General features: G+C 32.8%; 2 protein-coding genes across 2 annotated transcripts in view; both read right to left on the minus strand.

The window, feature by feature from the left end:
* Positions 1 to 16,681, minus strand: part of LOC119066248 (protein expanded) — a 37,117-nt gene extending 20,436 nt beyond the window's left edge. The window contains exon 1 of the mRNA XM_037168572.1: positions 15,976 to 16,681. The gene's annotated coding sequence lies outside the window, so the exon portion shown is untranslated. The remainder of the gene's footprint in view (positions 1 to 15,975) is intronic.
* Positions 16,682 to 20,132: 3,451 nt separating this feature from the next.
* Positions 20,133 to 22,610, minus strand: LOC119066251 (tetratricopeptide repeat protein 8). Its single transcript, XM_037168577.1, has 7 exons — positions 22,309 to 22,610; positions 21,990 to 22,132; positions 21,451 to 21,931; positions 20,981 to 21,182; positions 20,796 to 20,914; positions 20,676 to 20,731; positions 20,133 to 20,536 (listed from the first exon to the last, which is right to left on the minus strand). Exons 1-7 carry the CDS (start codon positions 22,487 to 22,489, stop codon positions 20,315 to 20,317), a joined length of 1,404 nt encoding a protein of 467 aa, XP_037024472.1. The 5' UTR covers positions 22,490 to 22,610; the 3' UTR covers positions 20,133 to 20,314.
* Positions 22,611 to 25,552: the final 2,942 nt, after the last annotated feature.

Genomic DNA, 25,552 nt, shown 5'->3' on the forward strand with positions numbered 1-25,552 from the left:
CTTGAAATTGGAATGTTGAACAGTAGCCGATGGCCGGCCTGGTTTATCGTCTTATCTGACCATGGAATTTTTATATGTAAATTGGATTAGAGAATCTAATTTATTTTTTATTTTTACATTTTACGAATGGGTGTATATAGGTTTTGGAGCATTGCAGTATGGAGGATATGAATATATAAAAAAAAGCAAATTGAGAATTTTTCAACGATTTTACTGGGAGCTCTTACACATTGAATGGGACCTATGTACATAGAGTGTATGTATATTATATACACAACACATTCTTTTTTTTGTGTTGTTTGTGCACGGTAGCTGAAAATAATTATAATTTTCATCAGATTTTTTTTTTCTCATTCTCCGGACCGATGTGTAATTACATGAAAAATTTAATTTACTATGAGTACTTTGTATATAATTCATGTATATTGCTGAAGCATTATATATATGTGCTAGTGGTCAAAAACACACCAAATTCGAAACGAGTTGAACATTTTTCGGAACCGAGAAAAAAAAAAAAACAACGAAGAGTTAAGAACTGAAAAAATGATTACATATTACATGTGACTGCATCACATCTTAATTACCGAAAACCCAATTTCCATCAATATTATAATACATACAAAGCAATGGCGTAACAGATCTGGAATTCGAGAATGATGGAAAAAAAAGGTTGTCAATAACCGTTGAGGTCGATTTGAAAATGTTTAATTTGTTATGCATGCGGCCCGGGAGAATTGTTTATTAAAATTGTGGTAATTTATTTAATTTGTTTATTAAATTTTATTTTATCTTCTGATTTCAAAAATGAATTATAAGGGAAAAACATCGTGTGGATGTGTGCATATGCAATGCAATGATTTATGATTGAGTATTGTTCTTTTTCGATTTTTTTTAAAATATCATCCGCGTATGTGCTGGAGTGTAAATTATTTTGTTGAAAATTTAATTCCGAAATTACAAAGTTTTCATTATTATTTATTTGAGTGCATGACTTTCGTATGAACTTTTTTTTTCCTCATCTCTCGGTTTAATGGGTTTTCGTGTATGATGCATTTTGGAAATGTTGGTGAAATAATAAAATGGTGCTGAAAGGAAATTGAATTGATTTCATTTTGATTATTTTTTTTTTCTTCGTATAATTTGGTGTGTTGTTTGATGGAGAGATGGAGAGAACGAAAGCGATTAATTTTAATTCTGACATCATGATAATTACATGACCGATGAAGTTCAATGATTTTTTTTTCTTCTTTCTTTTGGCAACGGTGTCTTCATTGTCTTTTGTGGAGCATAGCAATAAACATTCCATTCTGTCGCTTCAATTTTATGTTTTATTTACCACAAATACGTTAAGGACGTGTTGAACCGTGTTTTTTATGTTGTAATATTGGTTCGTATTGATCTGAATGTTCTTGAGAATTACGACTGTATATAACGTTACCGAGTGTGTTGAATACGTGAATTAACAGACATTGCATTCTTCTACATCTGCAATATGTTATTGCCAGTTTAACAACTTCACTTTATCGTTATTGCCAATTTCGATAAACGGAAGATGTCGTTGTCGCAACATATACTAATTATAATAATTCACTTGACCCTGCTGCTGGAACACGGTAATAGATTCAACTAATTAGGTACCGAAATAATGGAACTCAGGTACTGAATACTTAAATTACCTGTACAATAATAGCATCACGTTAAACCCTTTGACGCAATGGTAATAGTATAATGTAGCATGTGTACCTGCTCGAGCTTACGTTTTCTAAATCATCACTTTTCTTTTCAAAGCGAAAATTTCACTCGTTAATAAGTTGCATTTGTGCAATCGTCGTAATAAACGATTTTTCTTTGCTGTACATTACCTACGCTATACCTTAGAGAAACATGTATGTATGTCCGACAAAAAAAAACGAGAACCATTATCAATGCATTAGAGCTGTTAGTTGCGATATCATCATCATGTTAATTACAAGTCTATTTATTACAAACAATAAAAATGATGCAAAAATATAAATGAAAACTAAACACGTAACAATTAAAACATGTGGAGAGAGAACAAAAAATAAACTGCACAAGCAACAATGCACATATTTGATGTAAAAATGTGCACACGGTAAGAGTAATCTAAGCGAGTGAAATTGTTGAGAAAAATTCTTTACATTCTCCGAAACATAAAATTAAACATTTTTTTTTAACGACCTCTATTTAACGTGTGCTCAACCAACCGTTTGGTTGACTAGATACAATTATAATATTCACGATAAATTCTTACTGATGGTTATTCACACACCTCGGTTTTCTGAATAATTTTCTTTTTAGAACGGTTGACCAATTGAGTTGTCGGTTTTTTATGAGTAACTTTTTTTACGAATTAATTTTAGTCACCCTCAGTCATTTGGCAGTGATAAAAAATTGTTCCATCACAATGTAAGTGTGAATTCGATGTCAAATGTCGGTTCATAGGTTCGAAAGTTCGGATGAATTGTAGCACTCAATAAGCGTACTTGCGCTCGTAGTTCACAAGGAATCCTTTTTCCTGAAGATTCGCACTCGCATTCGCTGTCTAAAGACGATTCCTAATTGTGAAAGAAACAGCTCGACAACTCAAAACTTGTGGGTAGACGCAAATATTGTACGCAGAGGTAGACGGTCACACAAACCTCAACCATATTCATAATATAATATGAGTATATTCAAACAACTCAACGAATCGATCTTTCAAGAACGGTTAAACATCTGTTATCGACAGCAGTGATAAGAATAAGCGACAACCTTTGGTTAATGCTGTTTTATAATAGTATGATAAATGTTAAAACAAATGAAGTACAAGATTTTATTTGTATCAAACCCTATGTTGATACTTCGAACACCAGAAGTAATAGATTTAATGGCATTATTTATGGTGACACGCTTATCATTTCGAAATGGTAAAATAATACTAGATGCAGGGCGCTAAAAGTTATGTTTGATTCAGTGTCAAGCTGTGTCCAAAACTCTGCTATTTTAATTTCTTAATACTACACCCAATTCATTGCCTTCATTTTTATTCATGTTTGGAATCAGAAATTCATGTCAGAATGTTACGTTCATATAATACAAATAGTATTTATTCCAGTAATGGTAATAGAATTCAACCAGTACCAGTTTTTAGTTTATAATACCACTCTCTCTTTAAATATAAACTTATTTTCCATTTTATATTTCCACAATAAAATGATTACCAAAGTTGATTCAACTGATGTTATATGTAATAGTGTACATACGTATAGTGCACAAGAAATGTGGAATATATAGTAAATTGCATTTTATATGCGAATGCATGCACTTATGTGTATTATATAGAGAAAAAAATTCATTGCTCACACAATACGAGTGAAAATATATGCCTCATTCACCTACAAGAATAGGTAAAAAATTATAGCATTCAGTTACACGGCCGTTAAGATATGTGTATATATATAGAGAGAGAGGAATAAAATTTACCTTAATGGTTTTGACTTGTTGCAGAGATCAACAATTTTGTGATATTCGAATTGTGTGTGTCGGATTTTTACTTGTTTTGGCATGACAAAAATGTCTTTTACCAACTTATATTTATATCTCGATATAAAACGATTTGATATAAAAGTCATACCAAAAATAAAACAAATGGACATTTCGAGTATAGAAGAATTTTTAGCTGTAAATAAATTATTGCTGCTCGGATGGACGAGCGAGAAAAAGAAACGAGTTTTATGAACAATAATTATTTGAAATGAAAATGACAAATCTGAAATGCCAATTCCATTCATGACGTTGATTAATACCATACCAGTATACAACTAATGCACGATATATGTTGTGTGTATACGGCGATGTGTATTCAATTTAATAGAAAAAATCTCACCCAGGCCATACTTAAATGTTCTCACGCACTGGAGCACTTTAAATCTTCACATAAAGCGTCTACATCGAAGCGGTAATGGAATTTCATCAAAAAGGCTACATGTAACGTATTTTTGATAGATCGGTTTGCTGAGCTATATCGCATACAATGTGTGCTGTTTAGTAGCAAAATAGTTTAAGTTCTCAAAAACATTTAGATTTATCATTTCAACTTAGAGCGCAGATATATGTCACACAGCACACGAAAAATAGATTGAGTTAATTGAGTTGAAAAAATAACATCTAAGTAGATGGGTTCGCAAATAAGCATTCGCTACGCATTCTTATATCGATTCGTAGTGATTGATGATGAGCATTTTTAAATTTTTCGATTTTAAACGGGGAGCAATTATTTTGTTTACTTTACTTTTGTAAACATTCGATCAATCAATTTTTAATACACAGTCACGGATTCATAGAAACTAACCTCCCCCACATACAGCGAGCGTATCAGTGGGACAGTTATCGAATCTACTACTTGATTTGATTTAAGTATTATCGACAGACAGAGAAAGAATCTTATAGTTCATTTTTTGTAAAATATTTTGCTATTATATAAGACATCGTTAGCTAGAGATCATTATTTATTTTTGTAGTTATTGTCTATAGCAGGGCGAACCAAGGCGAAGCCGATGTTGACAACACATCGTAACTTAGGCAGGGAAAGGTCACTTTACATCCCTAGAAAATTAAGTGCAATTTTGGACCGCCGCGATTTAATTTACCCTTGCACGCGCCAAAATCTGTTCTTGGCTCCTTCTTCTTAACAAAACTTTCCGGACCATTTTTTTCTTCTAAATTCTGACATGCATTTTAAAGATAATGAAGTAAAAGATTTTCTGTCAATCTATAAAAAACATTCTTAGATCAGAAGAAGTAGAACAGATTCAATGGTATGGTACAAGACTTGACCCAATCATTTTTAACGGCTTTGGATTGTGTGGGTGGTTAACCCGAGTTGATCGAGTTTTTAATATTGAATAAACTATATTTCCTATACACTTTCACAATAAGGTTAAAATGATCCGATCCGATCAAATAGTTAACGAGCTGCTTCAAAAGAACTTCACACACCACAAGTCCATAGTTGAATTGTATGCATTGGCTTGTTCTTCAGTTGCTTTTGTACGCAGAGAGTGTATCTTTTTGAAACGGCTTCAAGCGCCCAAACAAGTATTGTTTCCTCCAGTCTTATACACATCGATTGACGACGACGAAGCACATTATAAGAAACTTGACAATTTACTGATATTATTATTTTCCAATGCAGCCGTATAACACATATCTTCATAAAAGTTAAATAATGTGCAGCAGAAAATTTTATAGTGCCATTAATGCGGATTAGATGTTCTCTCGGGTACGGTAAGTCTAATCGATATCTGCCCGATTATAATTTTTGTAACTGAAGCTGGATAGATTGAAAATGAGCTTATTTATTGATTATTGTGATTATATGGGTCGCTGATTGTTAATTTATGTTTATGTTTACGATCGGCGATAGTTTTCGTTTGATACAATGTAATATGCGATATAAAATGTTCTTTTATCGGTATCATAATTGAAATTTTTTATATTATATTGAATCCACATTCGCTTTGGTTATGTGGGTTACGAGAGAAGTGCAACGTTAACGAAATTCCACATCTTTCGGAAGAATGCAGAATATTTGTATTGATTGCGTTTCTATGGGTTTCACTGTTTTGTTGATGGCTGGAATGGTTCGTGTAATGAGCCGCTCGTCAAACTACATCCTGGGAATTCTCCGTTCAACGAGTACTCCTTTCGGTAAATGTATAAAGCAAGACCACATAGTGCATGTTCAATTAATTCGAAAGATTGTTTCTTTTTGCTACGTTTTTAACAATCCTACAATTACTTGATCTAGCTGCGAAGGAAACTTGAATGAAATCCTTGTTACATGAAAACCCCGACAACAGCATACAAAAACGAAAATCTTCGATTAAAATGCGCTACAGTTTTTATTTATTAAAACTTAAAACAAGCTTCGGAAGCAACCAAACCGATGCATTGCGTCGGAATAATAGTGCTAAAAAATCGGTGCTTTTGAACGTTAAAATGTATTCACATATTAGTTGTCGGCTCGTTTTATGTTGTTGTTTTTTTATGATTTTCCATAAATAGGATAGAGTTGCACATATAGAAAGGTAACAAACAGCAATAATGAGAACGCTACAACCACAAGATATAAGAAAAGAAAATATCGTCTCGAGTCTCGACAATGTATTCGGCAATGATGTACTTGGTATAAATTTATTGTTGCTTTTTTTTCGTTCGTTTTCTGTTAATACCTCTAAATGGGTGCGGCACGAAATCATCAGGCCGAATTAGAGTCTGACGAATAAAAGTCTGATAGGATGGAAACACAGACCGCAAGTACATCTTATATCGAGAAATGTTGATATTATCCAGTAGACATGTAAACCTTCGTAAACAATGTCTAGTTTGTACAACATGTTCACGAATGCATTGCTAATTGGTGTTGAAGTCTCGACTAAAGCCTACAGGGTGAACGATGGAACTGAGAACAATGTGAAGAAAATATGGACATTTTAAATTGAGTAATTTGAGGTCGAAAACATGAAATAATTTAATGTTTGATCGAACATTAATAATTCAACGAAAATTAATTGAAGAACCTTCTTGGTAACAGAAAAAAAATCTTATTGTGATGCGAAACCAGTTGCTAAAAGTCTTTCTACCCATCTTTTAATGTCGGTTTTTTTTATATCTTATATCAGTTTTGCTGTTTATGTATAATGTTTACCACACGAACAAAAAAAAACTTAAATAAATTAAAACTAAAAATAAAAACCTGCCTGGAAAACATGAATTTTGTCAAAAACAAGTATTTTTAAATATAATACACATACACACCGCGTCCATTCCATAAAGTCAAACATATTTTCACATGTATTTATAAACACAACCTTTTTATATTTGAAATTTATTTCTTATTAATTATTGGCATCCGCTATTTCGAATTAACATTTTTTTTAACTGAATATTTTCGACGATAAATTTAACATCATTTCAGTCAAAATGTTGAGCTTCGAACTATTCTCACTCATGATTCATAGAACCCAGGAATCTGGTCATGATTTATGTAGCTAGGAACCGGAAACTATCAAAATGTTGAAAATTTCGAAAAAAAAAGGTTCGAATTTAGCCTCATTTTTGTATATCTCAATTATTGTTGTTTTGATATTCAACAAAAAATGATTTGTATAATTCGTTGTATTGTTTGGATATATTACCAAAATTTGAATGATACACTCCTCATCTCCTCAATCATTGTATTTTGTATATTTCGTTGTATTCAGAGTGTGCTCAAATTCCCAAGCAATACAACGACTTCAATAAATCGGTTAACCACTTTAATAAGACATCCGAAAATTGTCGAACATACCTTCAAGCAGGGACTTTGTGGAAAAATCAGTTTCCCGAATATTCCTCGAAATTTCTTCAAAGTCTCTACACATATTTGAGTTTTTTTAGAGTTCTAAAAGTCATCGATGCTCTCAGTCAATTGAAGGTTTCCAGTTTATGATATTTTGGCGGAAAATTTGAATTCGCTTTATCGAATTCAAACTTCGCGCTAAAATATCATAAACTGGGAATCACTTAATTGGCTGTGTATGTTGATAACATTTGAAACTCTGATAAACCTTAAACTTAAGGTGAACAAACTGTAGGCTTATCAAAAACGATTTCTCAAAAAATTTCTAAAAACATAGCTAACGCCGACCCGTACGAAACACCTATTCGTATCAAAAGCCTTTAATGTGAAACTCTTCATTTTCTTCTCTGCTGAAAAACTATTCTTCCTTTTAAATCACTTACATTATCCACTCTTTGCCTTGTTATCATATACAATTAAATTGCCGGAGGCAATATAGACAGCCCCGTACGAAGTCAAATTTCATAAATTCCTATTTAAACAGCTATATACCGCTATATTTACCTATATTTCACTGTAAATAAACATTTCACAGAGGAATATGCTATTATATAGCTCTATATGCCTGTATATAGCTCAATATAGCTGTATATAGGTATATATAGATGTCCATATATGGAATCCCTGAAACCCCTCACACTTAACACATTATTTCCATGTTAACAGAAACTCTCTAAGCATCATTTTTCCTACTTTAAATCGTTTTACTAAAATCCAATATGGCCGCCGGCAGCCATTTTGTTAGGAGACCGGAAATAGTACCGACGCTTTACATTCGTTAATACCTTTCAAACAAAAAAAAATTCATGAAATTCGGTCAAAATTTACTCGAGATATTGTCAAAATACACCACGTTCACTGTACTTCCGAGTAGCCAGATAAGAGCTCACTCCAAGAGACCTAGCTCACGCTCCGGAGAACATAATTTCATTAAAAAAATTTTCCCTGATTGGTACGGTCAATACCTATCTAATAAAGCTAAAACAGACGAAGTATGTTCAAATGTGGCCGACCTACAAGCAAAAACTGCTTGCCGCCCTGTGCCTGTTCCACACCAAGGGGTCTAACTCACGAGTCGGTCATCCGATTTCCATAAACTTTTTTTTTGTCGATCGGTATTGTAAATACCTTTTATTTGACGTATCACTTACAAGTTTAACGTTTAAATGTCCGGAGATATCTTCGAAAAACCGTAAAGCACTTATTGGGCCACAGCTCGGGAGGGGTCGATCCAAAATCACTCATCTTCGAACTTAGCCTGTCTTTTGACATTACCAAACGGGAAAAAAAAGAATTTTCAAAATCGGATGCGTTTTACTCAAGTTATCGTGCAGACAGACAGACGGACAGACGGACAGACAGACGGACATTTTTTTTTCGCGGATTTGGCATCTCTAGACAACCACAATAGGTTTCCCCTTACTCAGGGAGTCCAATTCGACGTGTTACAAACGTATGCGTAAACCTATAAGACCCCAGTACTTCGTACGGGTCTAAAAAAAGGTGCCACTGCTTTTAGGTTTTGAAAATAGAAGTAACAAAGTCGAAGAGACTAAAGAAATTTCAGTGAATATGGAACACAACTTGTACTTAAATACTCGTTTTTCAGGATTCAACAATCCACCTTTTGTTCAACTCACTGTGATTACTTTAATGGCGACGATTTTCGGAAGCTTCGTCGAATATTTATTCATTTAATGTAAATCAACTACTATGATACAATAAATAAATAAAGTGTGACGCTAACAAGTCTGTCCTGCCATACAAATACAGCATTCAAATGTTGAGCGAGTATAATCTTTCGGTTTTTTTTTCTTCTTCTTTTTCTTTATTTTCATTCAATGGCTGTGTGCATTTTAAATTTAAAAATCTGTTAGGTTTTTTTTAGAGAAGTTGTCTTAACCATATATGGTCCTCAGCGTGGGTGTAAGTATTTTCATCTGCTTGGTCAGAGATTTATAATAGGCTCGCTAAACAGTGTCTTGTTTCGGAATCGAAGAGAAAAGAAAACCAAATTCCAGACTGTGTTCGTAGTAAAATATTTGTTTGAATTTCGTGAATGTTTTATGTAACCAAATGAAGGTATAATGAATGTTTCAGTTTAATATTAGGGTGTGAGAAGTGGAGCACATTTCGAATATCCACTAACGAGTTTGCTAACGTTGTAATAAAGGCAACACACACTCTGTGTACTGAAAGGCTCTACAAAAATTATTTGAAGCGACATGGAAGTCATTTCGATGCACATAATTCTGCTAAATTACCCTCATTAACTTTATAATTTTCTTCGTTTTATTTAAAAAAAAAAATGAGTTTAACTTAAATTTACAACGCACAGTAATTAATTTTAATGTCGAAGATGCTTTATCAAATTGTAATGAAACTGTTTTGTGCTTGAAAATAGCTTCTGTATTTCTGTATTGGAAAGATTTTAAACTTTACTCTATCGAATCGTAAAGCATAAATTACTGATAGCTTCGGAGAACATAATTTTTCTTATTTTCGTAGAGATGAGAAAAAAATAAGAAGAAGACGAAGTAATTTAATGATAGAGTAGAAACGGTTTTTTTTTATTTATTTTAATTTAATGAAATGGAAGATTGGAAGGTACCAACACTATAGATAAAATATATTCTGTTTGCAATATTATAATATCTGAACCTTGTCTAACGAGTTACACACTACACGAGAGTGCTACAAACATTCAATAATGTAGGTTACTGTACTACCTCTTTAATTCGAAAAATATTGTCTTGTTTTAATACTTTATATAGAGGTGTAGCATATTATAGATTTTTTTGAAATAATAAAAAAAAACTGTGTTGGTGTAACATACAAATTGGTGTAATAATATGAAGTCAAGAGTGTTCAATACGAAATTATTACAATGGTTAAGTAGAGTATATAGTATGTATCTACCAAGCAAGCATTTTCTATATTTTCTAAATTAGCAATGATCTGGATTTGGATTTTGGTTATGATAATTTGTGTTTTTTAGTTTAAGATTAATATGTTATTGGGCTGAAAAAGTCTGTTTATTGATCTATAAATAAATAAAAAAAAAAAAAAAAAAAAAATAAATAAATATCAACAGATATACTGTTGGTTTAATACAATTATTGGTTGTTACATTTTTTGCACATTATTCACCCGACTTTGATTAGGCTAAGAATTCGATATGAGTTTTTTTCCGATGACTCAAGCCTCCACATATTTTTTTTTTTGAAAACCAAATATACAAATATTTTGAAAACGTTTTTTTTTATTTGAATCTATTTGCTGTAGATCCGATTTGGAATTTGAGATTTCGTGTTCAGTTTTAGCAATAGATTAGGTGTAGTTTTCGTATCTAGGTATTTTGGATGATTAATTTTAAAAGCATTAAGATAGCGTGACGGCTGAGTCAGTAAATAAATGAAAACAAGACTTTTTCGACGTTGCGGAAAACTGTTGACAAATTTTGGTAATCAAACCAATTGCACAGCATGTCCAATCGCGACCTGCAGAATCTACCAATTTATCCTATTTTATCCTTTATGCTGAAAGCAAACTTTTAAAGGTTAAATAGGGTCTTACAATCACTTGAATTAAATTAGTCTGGTAAAGAGGGTACTACTTTATCATTGACCAGTTTACTATTATTTAAAGCAAATGCTCTTTTTTCAGGAGAGACCATAGTATCGCAATTAAATCATCAAATCTTTTACTCCTTTTGTTAAAAAAAAAACTCCTAGTGTTTAGTACAATAGTACATTACTATACCAGTGAAGTAATTTGATATCTCGTATCCAGATGAGTAAAAGTATCCGAGTTCTTCAGCCCGAGGTACTTTTACTCATCGTGATACGAGATATCAAATTACTTCACGTGTAAAGTATAACGTTTTACTTTACGGACGATGGAAAAGGTTTTCACTAGTGAGGGAATAGCCACATTACCTCACTAGTGAAGTAAAATCTTTTTTTACTTCATTAGTTAGTTGTCTATATAAATGAGCACTGGCTGGAGATCATTGTCGATTATTGACGTCACTTTTGCTAACAGATGATTAGTCGTTTCCAAAATGTTCTTGCGAGATTTTTGTAATGGAAGTAAATTCTTGTATAAAGTATAAAATGAACATTATATTAGTACAAAGAGCTTGTGCAATCGATGAGAATTTTTACACTGACAATTCAATCCAGTTTTTTCTTCTGTAATATACACAGAAATAGAAAATGTTAATTACAATGTGCACAGAACTGATAATAAGCTACAATTTATTTACTCAATGCGTTGTGCGTCTAGGGAGAAAAAGTAAGACATTACTTCATTCTGCCAAATTTTGGTTTGTTGCTTTCGTGTGAATTTTGTTGATTCGAGGCGAAGACGAGGTCAATAAACACACGAAAAAGGGATTTTTTATATTTTTATACCGAGTTGTGTAACTGATTTTACATGCTATAAATCAATTTACTTGTCATCCCTAGGGTTGTAATAAGCGACTATCGACCCTAGGAAAAACCAAAGCAATTAAAATACCTTTTGCGTTTCTGTGCGATTATTTGGTTATGCAGTGCATAATATAATATAATATGCACTCGTGTATTGTAAATCTCCCTACGGGTCGTACTACAAACTTCCCCCGTAAATAATCAAGTTATCCCAAAGACACGTAATGTACTATTATTCAGCTTCGCTTGGAATTCATATTGTTAAATTTCATGTCACACCATAGCAGCGTAATCAGCTTATATTTGCACCGTGTAATCAATTATCACATTCCATTCCAATTTGAAAATTATGATTTATTATACCTCAACGCTCAGCCAATACATAAACTTTACGTTTTTGATGTTGTTGTTGTCTTTCATTTGTTTATCTTATCACACAAAACGTAAAATATTTCCAAAGATTTAATTTCTATTGTTGGTATGTAACATTAAAAAAAAACGAATCGAAAACAAATGGCATATGGTTTGACGTGATATGATTAATGAATTTTTATTGATGCTTCAGAAAATGTTGCAATCAATTATTTTATAAATGGTAAAATGTATTCGCTGCTAATCATTCTATCCGTATTGTAGAGGTTTTTGACTTTATTTGTGTGTGCATCGCTTTATTTACTGGTCATAATGCACGTAATATTTCAAGTGATTTTATTTTCTACAATCATTAAGTTACCATTATCATCGACCAAAAATTCGATTTTGTTGTAACAAATCGCTTAAATGCAAAGGATTTTTTGTTTCGTTATGTTTTTAAGTTATTTTATAAATAAAACGATAAACATCTCCTCACAATTATATACATTACGAAACAGCTATTCCTGCAGACATTCTTCAGTAATAAAAGTAGCAATTAAATGACGCCAACAGATATTTGTATTACGATTGTATGATATTGTTATATAGGTACATTCCATACAGCCGTAATTTTTGAAACTACAAAAGAGGCTTAAAAAGAGGCTATATACAAAACCAGGATATTAATTTAAAATCTTATCAAAGAAGAGAAAAAAAAGTCGAAAAGATTTTATATAAAACTTTTTTTTGTAGATCTTTTACCCTCCGGCCATATTCAGAATATTTCAGTATTTTGTAAGTTTTCGGTTGCGTGAGGTAGGTATAATTATCCAGGAGCCACATATTTTCATTCTGGTTTCTTCCAAACGAAACAGAAACACATAATATGCAATTAGTCGACCACTTATTATGTGTTAAATATGTGTCTGTTCTGTTCAAAAATCCCCAAAAAATCGTAATAAATCACCGGAGATATTCAGAAGAACAAAGCCGTAAAAGGAAGAAAATGGATGACCCATTAAATGGTACAATTGGTAACAGGAAATGTGTTCGATTTCTATTTTCTTACTGTTGCCTATCTAAAACCAATATAAATATTTTCTAATTATAAAAGCCACCTTAAATAATTCTTCGTTTTAAAAATTTATTGTCAACATAATAAACGTAAAATATATTACCAACTACACGTAAAAATAAACTCAGATAAGGTCAGACAATTAACTAGCGAGTCACATTCCACAGAACGTATTAGGTTTCATCATCACACAGAAAAAGTTAATTCTAAAGAAATAAAGTAAAATAAAAAGAAAAACGACAATGTGATGAATATTACAAAAATGAATAAAACAAAACAGAACGAAAAAAAAAATATTCAAAGAGATTAGCAGGGAGTTTATTCTTCTTTTGTTTTAGTTGGAAGAACCATAAATATTTTATAATATTCAGGATTTTGTGGTATTATGCTACATCAATATAAAATTCTAATGATTTCAAAATTTATTGATGAATAAATTATTGAACTTGAAATTAAGCAAGACGAATTTTAAAGAAACCAAAAAATTTACGTTGTGGTTGTTAAAAGAATTTTGTTTTTGGTGAAACGGCCCATCAATACATTATAGCACAGTGTGTTGTATACAATTTATTTTTTCCTGTTCAGAAAAAAAAACTCTTTTTTTTAGAGGCGAGTCGGGGCTTGGCTCATTGATTTATATTTTAGATTTGGCAAAAATTCTTTCGAATAAATTTTTGTTTAACTTTTTTTTAAAAATATGTTTTTTTTTCATCTGTTCGAAGAAAGTGACTAACTCATTAATTTCAACAGTGATTTCTATGTGGTATTCTCGAAAAATAGTTAAATTACACGCATACTTAATCGAATAAATATGCAAATGAAGATCATTCACCTGATTTTAGCGCAAAGGCATCGCTATCAGATTATCAATTTATGACTGAAAAATATTTTACCAATGGCTACGAATATAATAGCGACTAATTAAAAAAAGTCAATAATTTTTCGTTGGAATGAATAAAATCTCTTCACAGGAGACTATTATCTAGAAACAGGCAACGTGAGACAAGTTATTCGTTTTAAATGTAAATTATCTGAAGCTCGTTCACCCGTTGCTGGTATAATATTTCTGAGAATACTTTTCCACGCGGTGTGCTTTGCTTATGGCTAAATTTTCATCGTTAAATCTGCTACTTTCATTGTTTAAAGTTTAAAGCTCGATACAAAATCTATTACCTCATCAGTTTTAATGAAAGGTTTCACGCCTCAGCCAGGGTCAATTGGTTTATATAACAATCTGTTTGTGAAAGTAGAAATTCTAAAATTACACGTTTTACTTCGAAGATGAATTCCTTTACGTTTTACAATAATGGGTGATAATAATCGGTCTAATAATTATTGTACCAGTTCTACTTACTTTAACTAACCATAAGTCTAAGTTATACTTCGATTTAACAATTAAACTGATCTCATCATAAGAATGTCATTTTGGTGGGTTTCGTTTGTTTCTTTCGTTTTACTCCTTACACCATATAGAAGTAGTGTTTGTCTTTACTTTTCTTCAATTCCACACGTACCTGTGTGAGTGAAACAACACTCTTTACGCTTCTTTTGTTGACAACATGTAGAACGATGTAGAATGCTAACCAATTACAAACGTTAATTGAGTTGAGTTTACTAATCATAGACATAATCAGAGTCTAGTGCAACTATGACTCCAGTGTTACAAGGTATAAAATCAAAACTATGTATGAGGTTGGTTGTTCCGCTTTTAAGAAAAATCTAATCATTTGACAACGACAGCAATTATAAAAATAAGCGTTGACGTGTTCGTGTGGTTTTATGTATTAAAGTGAAGTAAAAGATTTTGTATCAAGCAGTAGGAATTACTTTGAACAAAAGAAGTAACAGATTAAATCGATAGATGATGATATACTCCAGATACCTCTAAGTACATGCAAATTCATCCTAAACTATGGTACTTACAAGACTTTCAGTCTCAACAAACCATTTTTACCAAAATTTTAATCGATAGAACTATTTTCGAGTTTTTATTCCTTTTAAAACTTCCGGTTCCAAATACAAAATTTCAGTAAAATCTCATGTGTAGGTACATCGGATTATAATAATGTGTGATGCGAGAATTTTTATTCGACGATTACAACTTGGTTATAAAAAAAACAAACTTTCATTTAAATTTTAAATTGACGGATATTCGAAAATATTAAAATAAATTTTTGAATGAAATTGGAACAAATTGCCGTATTTAATTCGATCGGAAAATGTAAATCTCCTTTAGCCTATGGAATTCATTCAGATTCGAAATTATAATGAATTTAAATTGAGGCGCTGACTGACAAAAAAAAACCAGGCATAATATTCATCACTTTATAAACAACAAAAAATCGAGAGACTCTATCGAAACACAAAAAAATGTTTATTTGAAAAATGTTTGACCTGCATTTGAAACAAAATTTTTTTTATATATTTTATTTCTAAGCGCACGTAGAATGACAAGAAAAGCATTTTTTTGTATCTTTGTGTGTTACAAACACATCAAAAACAAACCAACTCACACACGAACTTTTTAGTCACCTTGTAGAAGAATGCCACGAGTATGAACATATCACCGACACAGAATTCCTTGTTCATTTATAGTAATTGCGTAAAAATATTTGTTTTGAACGCCAATCATTCATCGGAATGTACAGGGTGTTTGAGAAGTGATAGAAAACAAAAATTGTAAATTTCAATAAATTTGTGTTAATATTTACCATTTTTAGATTAAATTGTGGCGAACGTGTCAACAACAAAAAATTTTTGTGAAAATTTATTTGTTTAATCCCAATAAATCCGTGAAATATGTCCGATGTGTTTTAATGGTAATCCAATTAGATATGTTCACTAAATGTATCGTTAACTTGTTGAATGTAAGGTTTTTCTTTTCTATGTTGAAAATTCACAATATTTTCGTTTAAACTTAATTTTTATACTCGAAAACAAATATCACTGACTCGACGAAAACTTTTATTTAAAACAATTTTTTTATATTTACTTTTCGATGCTATGGACTATATTCCTCAAGTTATTATTAGGGTCAATGATTTCTCAATATAAAATTTCAATTCAATTAAACATAAAAATGTATTTCGTCTATTTAAATTTAACTATCGAGTGCACAACTCTACTAGAGTGTACCACTGAAAAATTCGTGTAAAAAGTTACAATTTTGATCTAGTAACTATTTCCGTAAAGCTAAACAAATCGAACATAAGTCTATGAAATAGCCGTCACAAACGCATTTAATATGAGTTTATTTGATGAAATTCGACACTTATAATTCGGGAAAAAAAAACTAGCCGGGTGGACAAATAACCGCCGTCTTTTACGTCTTCTACGGTCAAGTTGTTTAAATAAACTAACTTCTCAACATCACTCGCAATGTTGAGTATGTGTGTTGGAAAAAGGCCTCAAACGAAAAATTCCAAACTCACTACTAGCACTGAATCAGAAAAAAAACCTTAACTAGAGAGTTTGTGTCGATGTGTGTATATAATACGATAGTACACGAATGTTGGAAGCCTCAGTCTAAGCTATGCAATGAACTTTTTTTTTGTTCCTGTATTTTCTTAATCGTTTTGTTGTTTCATTCCTTCAATTTACACAGTTCATTATACGAAGAGAAAAATAAAAATGAATTCTTTTATGTATGTGGATATAAATGCGATGTGATTGCATGTATTGCGTTTGCCACATACCACCTCATAAATGTAATGTTTTACCTGTGGTTACCTGTAGTTAAAACTCTTAAATTTTTCTTGCTCTTAGCAAGTGGTATTGGTGTGTGTATTGAGTTAGTGGTAATTGTTAAGGTAACTCAAAGCACTCATCGCATATTAATTAATAAAATAGATAGTTGTGAAAAATGATTTCAATAGAAAACGGTTTTGTAGATATATGTAGGAGATATGTGAGATAATTTCTCTCCGTTCGATTTTGCCATACACTTCCAATGAATAGCAAACATAATTCGCACAATACTCCCATACTGAATCGGTATTTAAATGATTTGCATAAATTTTGGAAATGTTATGTAGTACAACATGTAACGTAGCAACTAAGTATAGGTTTCTGAGTATTCATCAAGATGGGAAACAGTAAACATAGCTCGTGGTAGAATTGAATTCATTGAATAAAAATTGAGCACCCAACATTGATGCGTATCTTTAATAGATTACAAATCATCGACAGCAACGACAAAGATAGGCGATAAGTTCTACCTAATGTCGTCTTATATAGCAAAATATTATGTTATAACAAATGAAGGAGTAGATTTTGTATAAATCATGTCAAAATTCACAGGTCGAAAGAAGTAAAAGATTCGTTAATCATGTTGTTGCTACTTTTGATGGCTCTTTTAAGGTTACTTGTGATTTAATTGTAGGCCATCGTTTACTTTTGTTGTTGATGTCGATAGCAGATTAATCATTTTTGAAAGATTACAATAAGATGTTGAATTTCGTTCTAATACCTACTAATACTAATTGGGGACAGTATCAGTATATCAGTAGTCGGAAACCTATTACAAAAGTTTATCAATGAGAGAACAATATGTGTCCAACTACTGATGAATGTCGGGAGATTGATCATTATAGGGTATGTTAGATTTTCAATTTAAATGTAATTTTTGCAGAAATTTTGTGTTATATTCGTCATTGCAGAGTGCAGACCCGAAAAAATGGAACTTTTTGATATTTTGGAGATAGCACTCGTATACCTCAATTTCTACAAAGTCGAAATGTATTATTGTTGCTTGGGTGTACATTACGTCCTTGGTTCCAAACATTTATTTTGACGAGTGCGACCCGCAGGAGAGGGCGGTATTCACACTCGTCGATAAAAATTTGTAATCACACGCGTACTGTGGTTTACGTGATTAAGCAATGTAAATAGTGAAAACAGGTCGTCTGCATTTACTGAAATAACTTCTTAATTATTCACTTTGGACAATTTTTTTTTTACTTGTTCCTAATGAGCTAGTGCTACGAGATAAAGCCACCTTTCAGAGTTCGTCGACTGAAAAAACTGTCAACAACAAAAGATGTGCTTTTGTCTCGGCTTTCGCCTAAGCAACATTTTTCTAATACATTTTCAGTTTGTAGGAATTGAACTGCAGTTGACATCAATGAAATTTAGGCAAAAATTTTCTTCAGTTGTTTTTCAGCGGGTTTGCGCATAAAAAACTTTTTACAAAATTGTACCTTTTGATACAATTCCACGGGCATGTGCGTAATTATTTTAATCGTATGAACAACACTGATAAAAAAATTTACGTCCAGTATGTATGAAATGGATGGCATACAGCTTCATTTCTGCCTTACTTCGGATATGTATATTTCAACGTCTGACATGTATATCCAACGTCTGACATGTATATCCAACGTCTGACATGTATATCGTACATGTCCGACGTATAGTCATACGTACTGCTCGTGACTATCCGTGTCACTCGTATGTTTGTACATCGAACATGTACGATATACTTGCCAGACGTTGGAATATACATATCCGAAGTAAGGCAGAAATGAAGCTGTCTGCCAGCCATTTCATACATACTGGATGTATGTTGACGAATTTTTTTTATCAGTGAAGCACTTTTGTTTATAGGAGTGAATCATCTGAAGCTTCCTGCCTTAATTTCACGGATAGTGTACGAGAGCTTTCTTTAAAAAAAAGTGAAACTTTTAAACTCTGAGTGCTCCAAGAGCGATAGTTTGTGGTCAGAGCAAAGCAAGGGCTGCAATTCGCTCAAGGTGGAATTTCATATTTCTTCCCGAGTGAACACAACGTTTCCCATGTTTGCGTTTTGCGAAAGTCTGCATTTTTGTCCACTTTAAAGAAAATACAAAAAAGCGTGTTTTGGTATTCAGCCATTTTAGGGGAGAAAATGATTATTTTCTCGCCTAAAATGGCCACTCTCAGAATGACAGCAAAATGCCATTTTCACAACGCTTCATAGTAAACAAAATACTATTTTTGGTCAATGTTTCAGGAGTATGTTAGAAATTTTTAAATTTTTTAACATGTGTCCGGCGCCCAAAATGAGGGAGTTTTGAGATTTTTCTCGGGTTTTCGAGACCCCTTACACGAAATTGTTTTTGAGTATCTTGTGTTGGACGATTGATTTTAGGCACTTTAGGAACTCACTTCATCCGGGCCACAACTCACGAAATTGCCTGAAATCAATCGTCCAAAACAGATATATATATATATACAAATAACGATTAGAACCTTGCTATGCTCAATGTTTGTGGCCTAATGCTCGGCTTATCAACTGTTAAACAATATTTTAACAAAACAATTCCCTATTTTGGACAGATCCAAAAGAAAAAGTTTCCAAATTATTCCATAAATGATCAAACCAAATCACATTCCTAAATTGAACACTAAATAATTCAAATCATAAGCAATAAATAAATCCAAAATGTAGAATATAAAATTAACTTACACTTTATGTTACCAGCATAATTATTCCTATACGTCTATGTATTTAACGAAGAACGAAATAAATAAATAAAAAAAAAACAACAACACAGAGAACATGGCATCAGAGAAAAAAAAGCCTTTTATTGTATATACCTCTAAAAGAATTCCTTTTATTTACCTCAATCATATTATTATTTCAATTCAAAAATCCACTCGAAACCATCAAAATAGTCAGACTTGAAGTGGAATCGCATCAAAACGATAAAATTCTTTTTTGTATAATGTTCGCTCGAGAAAATATATACACAAAACATATTTTGTAAGATATTTTTCCAAACTGCAGGTCGTACGAAAGTGATGGTGAATTAGAATGTAGCGGTTGAACAAAGAAAGGAGATGGCGTGTTGAACATGGTTTTATAAGAAAGAATGAAATTTTTCAGGCATTGGTTTTGGAATCTTTTTATATTGCTTATAGAGGTTTGATACAGGAGATGTGTATATATGTTTCACCATTCAGCAAGAAGTGGTTTATAAGAACAAGAACCATGGGCTTTATGAAATTTTCATAGACACGCTGTTCTATTTACAAATTACCATATACCATGGGTGTAATGGCCAAACCAATTCAATTTTGTCCAGTGTTTTTATCAAATAAATTCAAGTTATGCTTCACTTCATCACTATCAGCTAGGACATTTTTGGCCGCTAGAAAATATGAATGTGCCTTATCACGTTGACCGCTCTTGATGGCCAGTACCGCTAAATTGTTCAGAGCTGCTCCATGTGATCCATCTGAACTAATACACAAGCGAAGGCATCTTTTTGCCAAGTTAAAATCTCCACTGGTCTAAAAGTAAGGACTAATTTAGTAAGTGACCGAAGAAGAGAACGGCGTAGGGTAGATGTTTTCTTAATATGCTTCAGAAGACATTTTTTCGAAAATATCACTCAACTTTGAACTAGATAATAATTAAAGGCCGACATACCATTGCTACAAAACTTAAATTATACCACACATCAGCTCGTTGCTCTGCAGTTATTGCTAAAATGAGTGAAAACGTCGATTCAATTCAATCGTTTTTAATTCCGTTAGATCGACTACGTACCATTACGCAATGCTCGTTGAAAGCATGGTAAAACTAAATCGAGCTGACCACCATAAAGGCAACACAATCCAAGGTTACAGTAGAGTTCACAACTATGAGCTCCCATTGATAAAATGCGTCTGCAATGCAATGCCAATTTTCATTATTAAAATGGATTCTAATTCGAATGTACGTGATTGTTGGACCTGTAATACATTAATGCCATTTCTGGCTGATTTCCGTAAAAGTGATGAACAGCAATACAGGACAACGCTTCGGTATTGATTGGTTCTAATTGGGCTATGTGTCTGTACATCCTAGCCGAAGCTTGGAGATTGTTCATCAATTCGAATATTCTACCCTGTTGTGTGAATAAGCTCACATCATTTGGCAATTTCTCCAGACAATCTACAGAAATTTTTAGAATATTTTTAATTCAAATAGTTATTGACCTTCTGCAGACATGCTATGACTTGTATAACCAGCTAGTCTACTACTTTTCATTTCAAGATAATTAATAAGTGCAAAATCTTGTACTTCATGCAGTTTTACCAAGCATAACTTGATATATAAGATAACATTAACTAAGGCTCCTTGTTTATTTTTGGCGTCGCCTTTGTTAACAGATGACAGAACACATTGTCTTCAGAAGGTATGCTAGGACTTTGAGATTTACCTGATAAAATTTTAAGTGCAGCAAGTGGTTGATCAATCTTGACATAGACTCTTGATAGGAGCAGGGCAGTGTCTGGATGCTGAGGAAATTGAGCTAAAGCAACTTTCAAGTGTGGCTCAGCGTCTCTCGGCTTGCCCAATGCAAGATAGCAGCGACCTCGTTGCACATACCACCACATAAGTGACGAACCTTTCTTTTTGTGCTCGATTATCGTTTCACATAGCGACAATGCTTTCTTTACGTCTCCCTCATGATAATACAAAAATTGAAACAGTTGCTTGGAAACTGAATCTTTTTCAACAAATTTGGCTGGATTGAGCTGAGACGATTGAAACAGTGAACCAGTTGGATCACCCAATTGAAACATCGAAGCGGACCCTAAGCGAATGTTTTTTGCTGATCCTGATCGGGATCCAGTTCCTAACGCAGTTCGCGATTTCATTGAACTGCCAGGTCTTTGGGAAATAGTTCCTGGACGAGCCTATAGTTTATGTGATTTGGTACATTCAGTTTGAAGTCGTTCCATTAACAAAATTTACCATTCCAGTTAATGGTCTACCAGCTGAGGTTCTTGGTCTGCTTGTGGATGCACCATTTTTCAGGTCCAATGATGTAGCTGTTCGAAGAGACGTACCAGCCCTTGCTGCCGTTGCTAATTGATTTGTATCGAACGGATCATTTTCTGAGCAGACAAAAATTTCATGTAAATAACTTGCATAATAGAAAAACACAAAAAGAATAACAAAACCACACGAACAACAACATTCCTTTTTTTTTCAACACACAAAAATCCTAAATTCCAATCTCATTTTTTTATTGTTCAACAAATTTTTTTCCCTCTTGGTTTTCTTTTTATACCTACAATACCATCATCTGCCTCGATATCGTCAACATAAACCCTGTTCGTCATAGAACGCATTTTGAGTTCCCAAGGTCCTTTGTGAAACGAGTTATTCTTGAGTAAGGTGTTGCACATTTCGATGCATTCATCATATTTTCGTCTTCGATATAATGATATAGCCAAGTAATACGAGTCCATGAATTTCGGATGGGTTTGGTTTTATCTGTTTTAACTTCTTACTTTTTCTTTTTTCAGTTGTTACACCACAACACTGAATTTTCGTATCTGAAATTTAATTATACGCTCAACACAACATGTTTGATATAGTCGTTTCCATGCCAGCACTATCGTAAAAACATGTGCACTTCCTATAATGCCATCTACTGTACAATATTAAGAATTTACGGCAATATCGTTTCAATCAATGGACATGGACATGTTTCTTTTAAGGAAATATTTTCATTGTCTGTTTTCCTTTTTTATTCTGAAGACGCAGTTGTTACTCAAAATCTCGATAAATACGTATCGTTTATGCAACTGTAACCATCGAGAGTGTTTTTGTGTGGAAGAGTTAAGCGCGAATACACTGTATAGATGTTCGCGGTGTTAATATACCTCGAGTCGGAATTTTAAACCAAATTTTGTAGGTAGGCTATATTAGTAGAATATGATAGTTTGTTACGGCCGGAGAGTACAAAGGGGGATCCAAGTGGATAACTCCCACTGTCAGGGGTTCAACGTTCAAACTCTACTGGGTATGTGCACAGGCACCAGCTCTTGATATGTCACGGTCATTCTTTAAAAGAATGAAAAGGTGTTATGCGAGCTGCGACTAGACGATAACGTCTTAAGAGGCATCGATGCTTAGCTAAAATTGTAGCCTACATTTACGTGTTTCATATTTAATTTTTGATGATATCTTTCCACCAGAATCCTTTTTGAAAAATGTACGACCGTATTAAATAAAAATTAGTGTTGGTTGTAGTCGTTTGACGAGACACGTAAGTGTAGGGTACAATTTTAGCTAAGCATCGATACCTCAAGCGGTTCATCAGTTTCATAGTGATTTACGTCGTTGATTCTCTTTTAGTTTTACAGTTGAAGTTCTGTATACACTACATATGTAACCTTCTCTTATATAAGTTCCTTCGTTTTTAGAACGACATCCTGATAGAGCCAAAGTATATAGGCATACTCAGTATGTCTACATACTTTGGATAGAGCCTGGACTTTCTAGCAAAATTTCTCAGCACTGATTAACGCTGTCGGCAAGTCGGTCTTCTGTCACTTCATAAGAACAAAATTTCATAATCGAAAACTAAGAGTAATTATACCTAGAGAGGAAATGTGAGTTAATGTCGAACAAAATTTCGTAAAATATGTGGTCCCAACATGAAATACGAAATGTTTATTGGTATGTGTGTTTGCCCTCTTAATTATTTGCCGCTCTCCAAACTATCCAGAATGAAATCCACCGAATGGCATTGAACTATCAAAAGCGAAACAGCGTCAACGCATACTTGCATTGGTGTAAAAGTATACGAAATGTGTATATTATACAAACTGATGTTGGGACCACATTTCGTCGTACAAATTTCCTCTCTAGGTATAATTACTCCAAGATCAATTAAAAAATTAATTTTTTTTAAAGGTTATAATTGAACAAAAATAACATGAAAACAAAATTAAATAGGAAAATTCGATAAAATTTTCACAAAATCAATTTATCAAAAAAAAACTCCAATTACAAATTACTGGATGCTGCACACAGTTTCGATTGGTTCATCACCGGCTGTTGTATAGAACCAGCAACTCCATCCGCTTTCTTTTTTAATGTTTTTAACATTTTGTTAACCTGTTACAGACGGCAAGTATATCATTAGTATTATATTATCGGGTCTATTACTTACACTGATCAAAGTATTTTTAATCGGTTGATTTTAAATCTTGTACTTCAATTTTTAAACATGCAGTTCACCATATAAACAACCATATTACCCAGAGCTTGTCATTATACATGTCTTCGTTATCGATAACAGATGAATAGCCATATGTGACAGGTTAAGGTCATCATCAAGTCTGATGTCATAACCATTCGAAAACTAGGAATCTTTTTATCTGCAAATGATCCAAAAAAAGGAAACATGAAACCAAATCTGGAAGAAGAGGTTTTGCGTTCTACCATTTTGAATTTTACACAACGCGCATGTTTCATCTATTTTTATTTTTAAAGACCGATTTTGTGATTCGATTGATTTAATACTGAATGTGCAGATCTCCAGAGCCAATAATTCCTTCAAATATAGGTTTTGTCTCTTCGAGTAGTTATTGTTCATCTTTGTATTTGATTTACGCGTTTGAAATAAATACGTTTGAGTTATCAAATAGCTTTATCGAAAATGCAAGCAATGAGAACTGAACAGATCATGGCCCTACGCTAGTGAAGGGCCGCGGCCGTGACGCAAGTCCGTTCACACTAAAAAATTTGAAAAAAATATGTTCGCAGGTCTGAGGAACATATTTACACGATTTTTTTTTACCTTTCGCTCCTACTACTCCCTACTTATCTTATTCGTAATCTGGGCGTTCATACGAGTTCAACAAGCTATAACACGGTTAAAATTTGGCCGAGATATTAATTTTCAAAACTTGGAACTTTGTATGAAGAAATGGATTTTCATACATTTTGTAATACAATCGCTAAAACGAACTGGTGTGCATACGTTATTTTGCACCAGCTGGTCACATACAATTCCAAATGGGACCAGCTGGTGCAAAATAACGTATTCACACCAGTTGCTTTAGCGATTGTAGATGAATTTTACCAACCTTTGTTACTTTGTCACTTTGTTACAACGAAACTTTTGAATTTCTCGGTGAATTTGGCTGAAATTTTCAGGGTACACACACGGAATTCTGAAAACCGACACATTTTCTGTTTGTGTGTTTTACTTGAGTTTCTGATTTTTTCATATAAAAATGCATGAAAAATTCACAAAAAACCAGTAAACCACGAAACAGAAAATCGGTTTTCAAAATTCCGCCAGTGTATGTCAAGGACGTAATTCTAAGAAACTAATTTGAAGGAATTTTTATAGCAGCTTATAATTTTGGAGCTATGAGCGTTTTAAGCTATTGAGCTATGTGACTTATAACTCTGAAAATATGGCAGATAGAAAGTTCGTTTAAAAGACAAAGTTATGTAGCTTCAAATTCTACGTGTTTCATGGTTTTCCCCCAAAAATCGCCCATTTGGGAGCT

The sequence above is a fragment of the Bradysia coprophila genome, chromosome IV (genome assembly GCF_014529535.1).
Source record: "Bradysia coprophila strain Holo2 chromosome IV, BU_Bcop_v1, whole genome shotgun sequence".
In the NCBI taxonomy this organism is placed as follows: Eukaryota; Metazoa; Arthropoda; class Insecta; order Diptera; family Sciaridae; genus Bradysia; species Bradysia coprophila.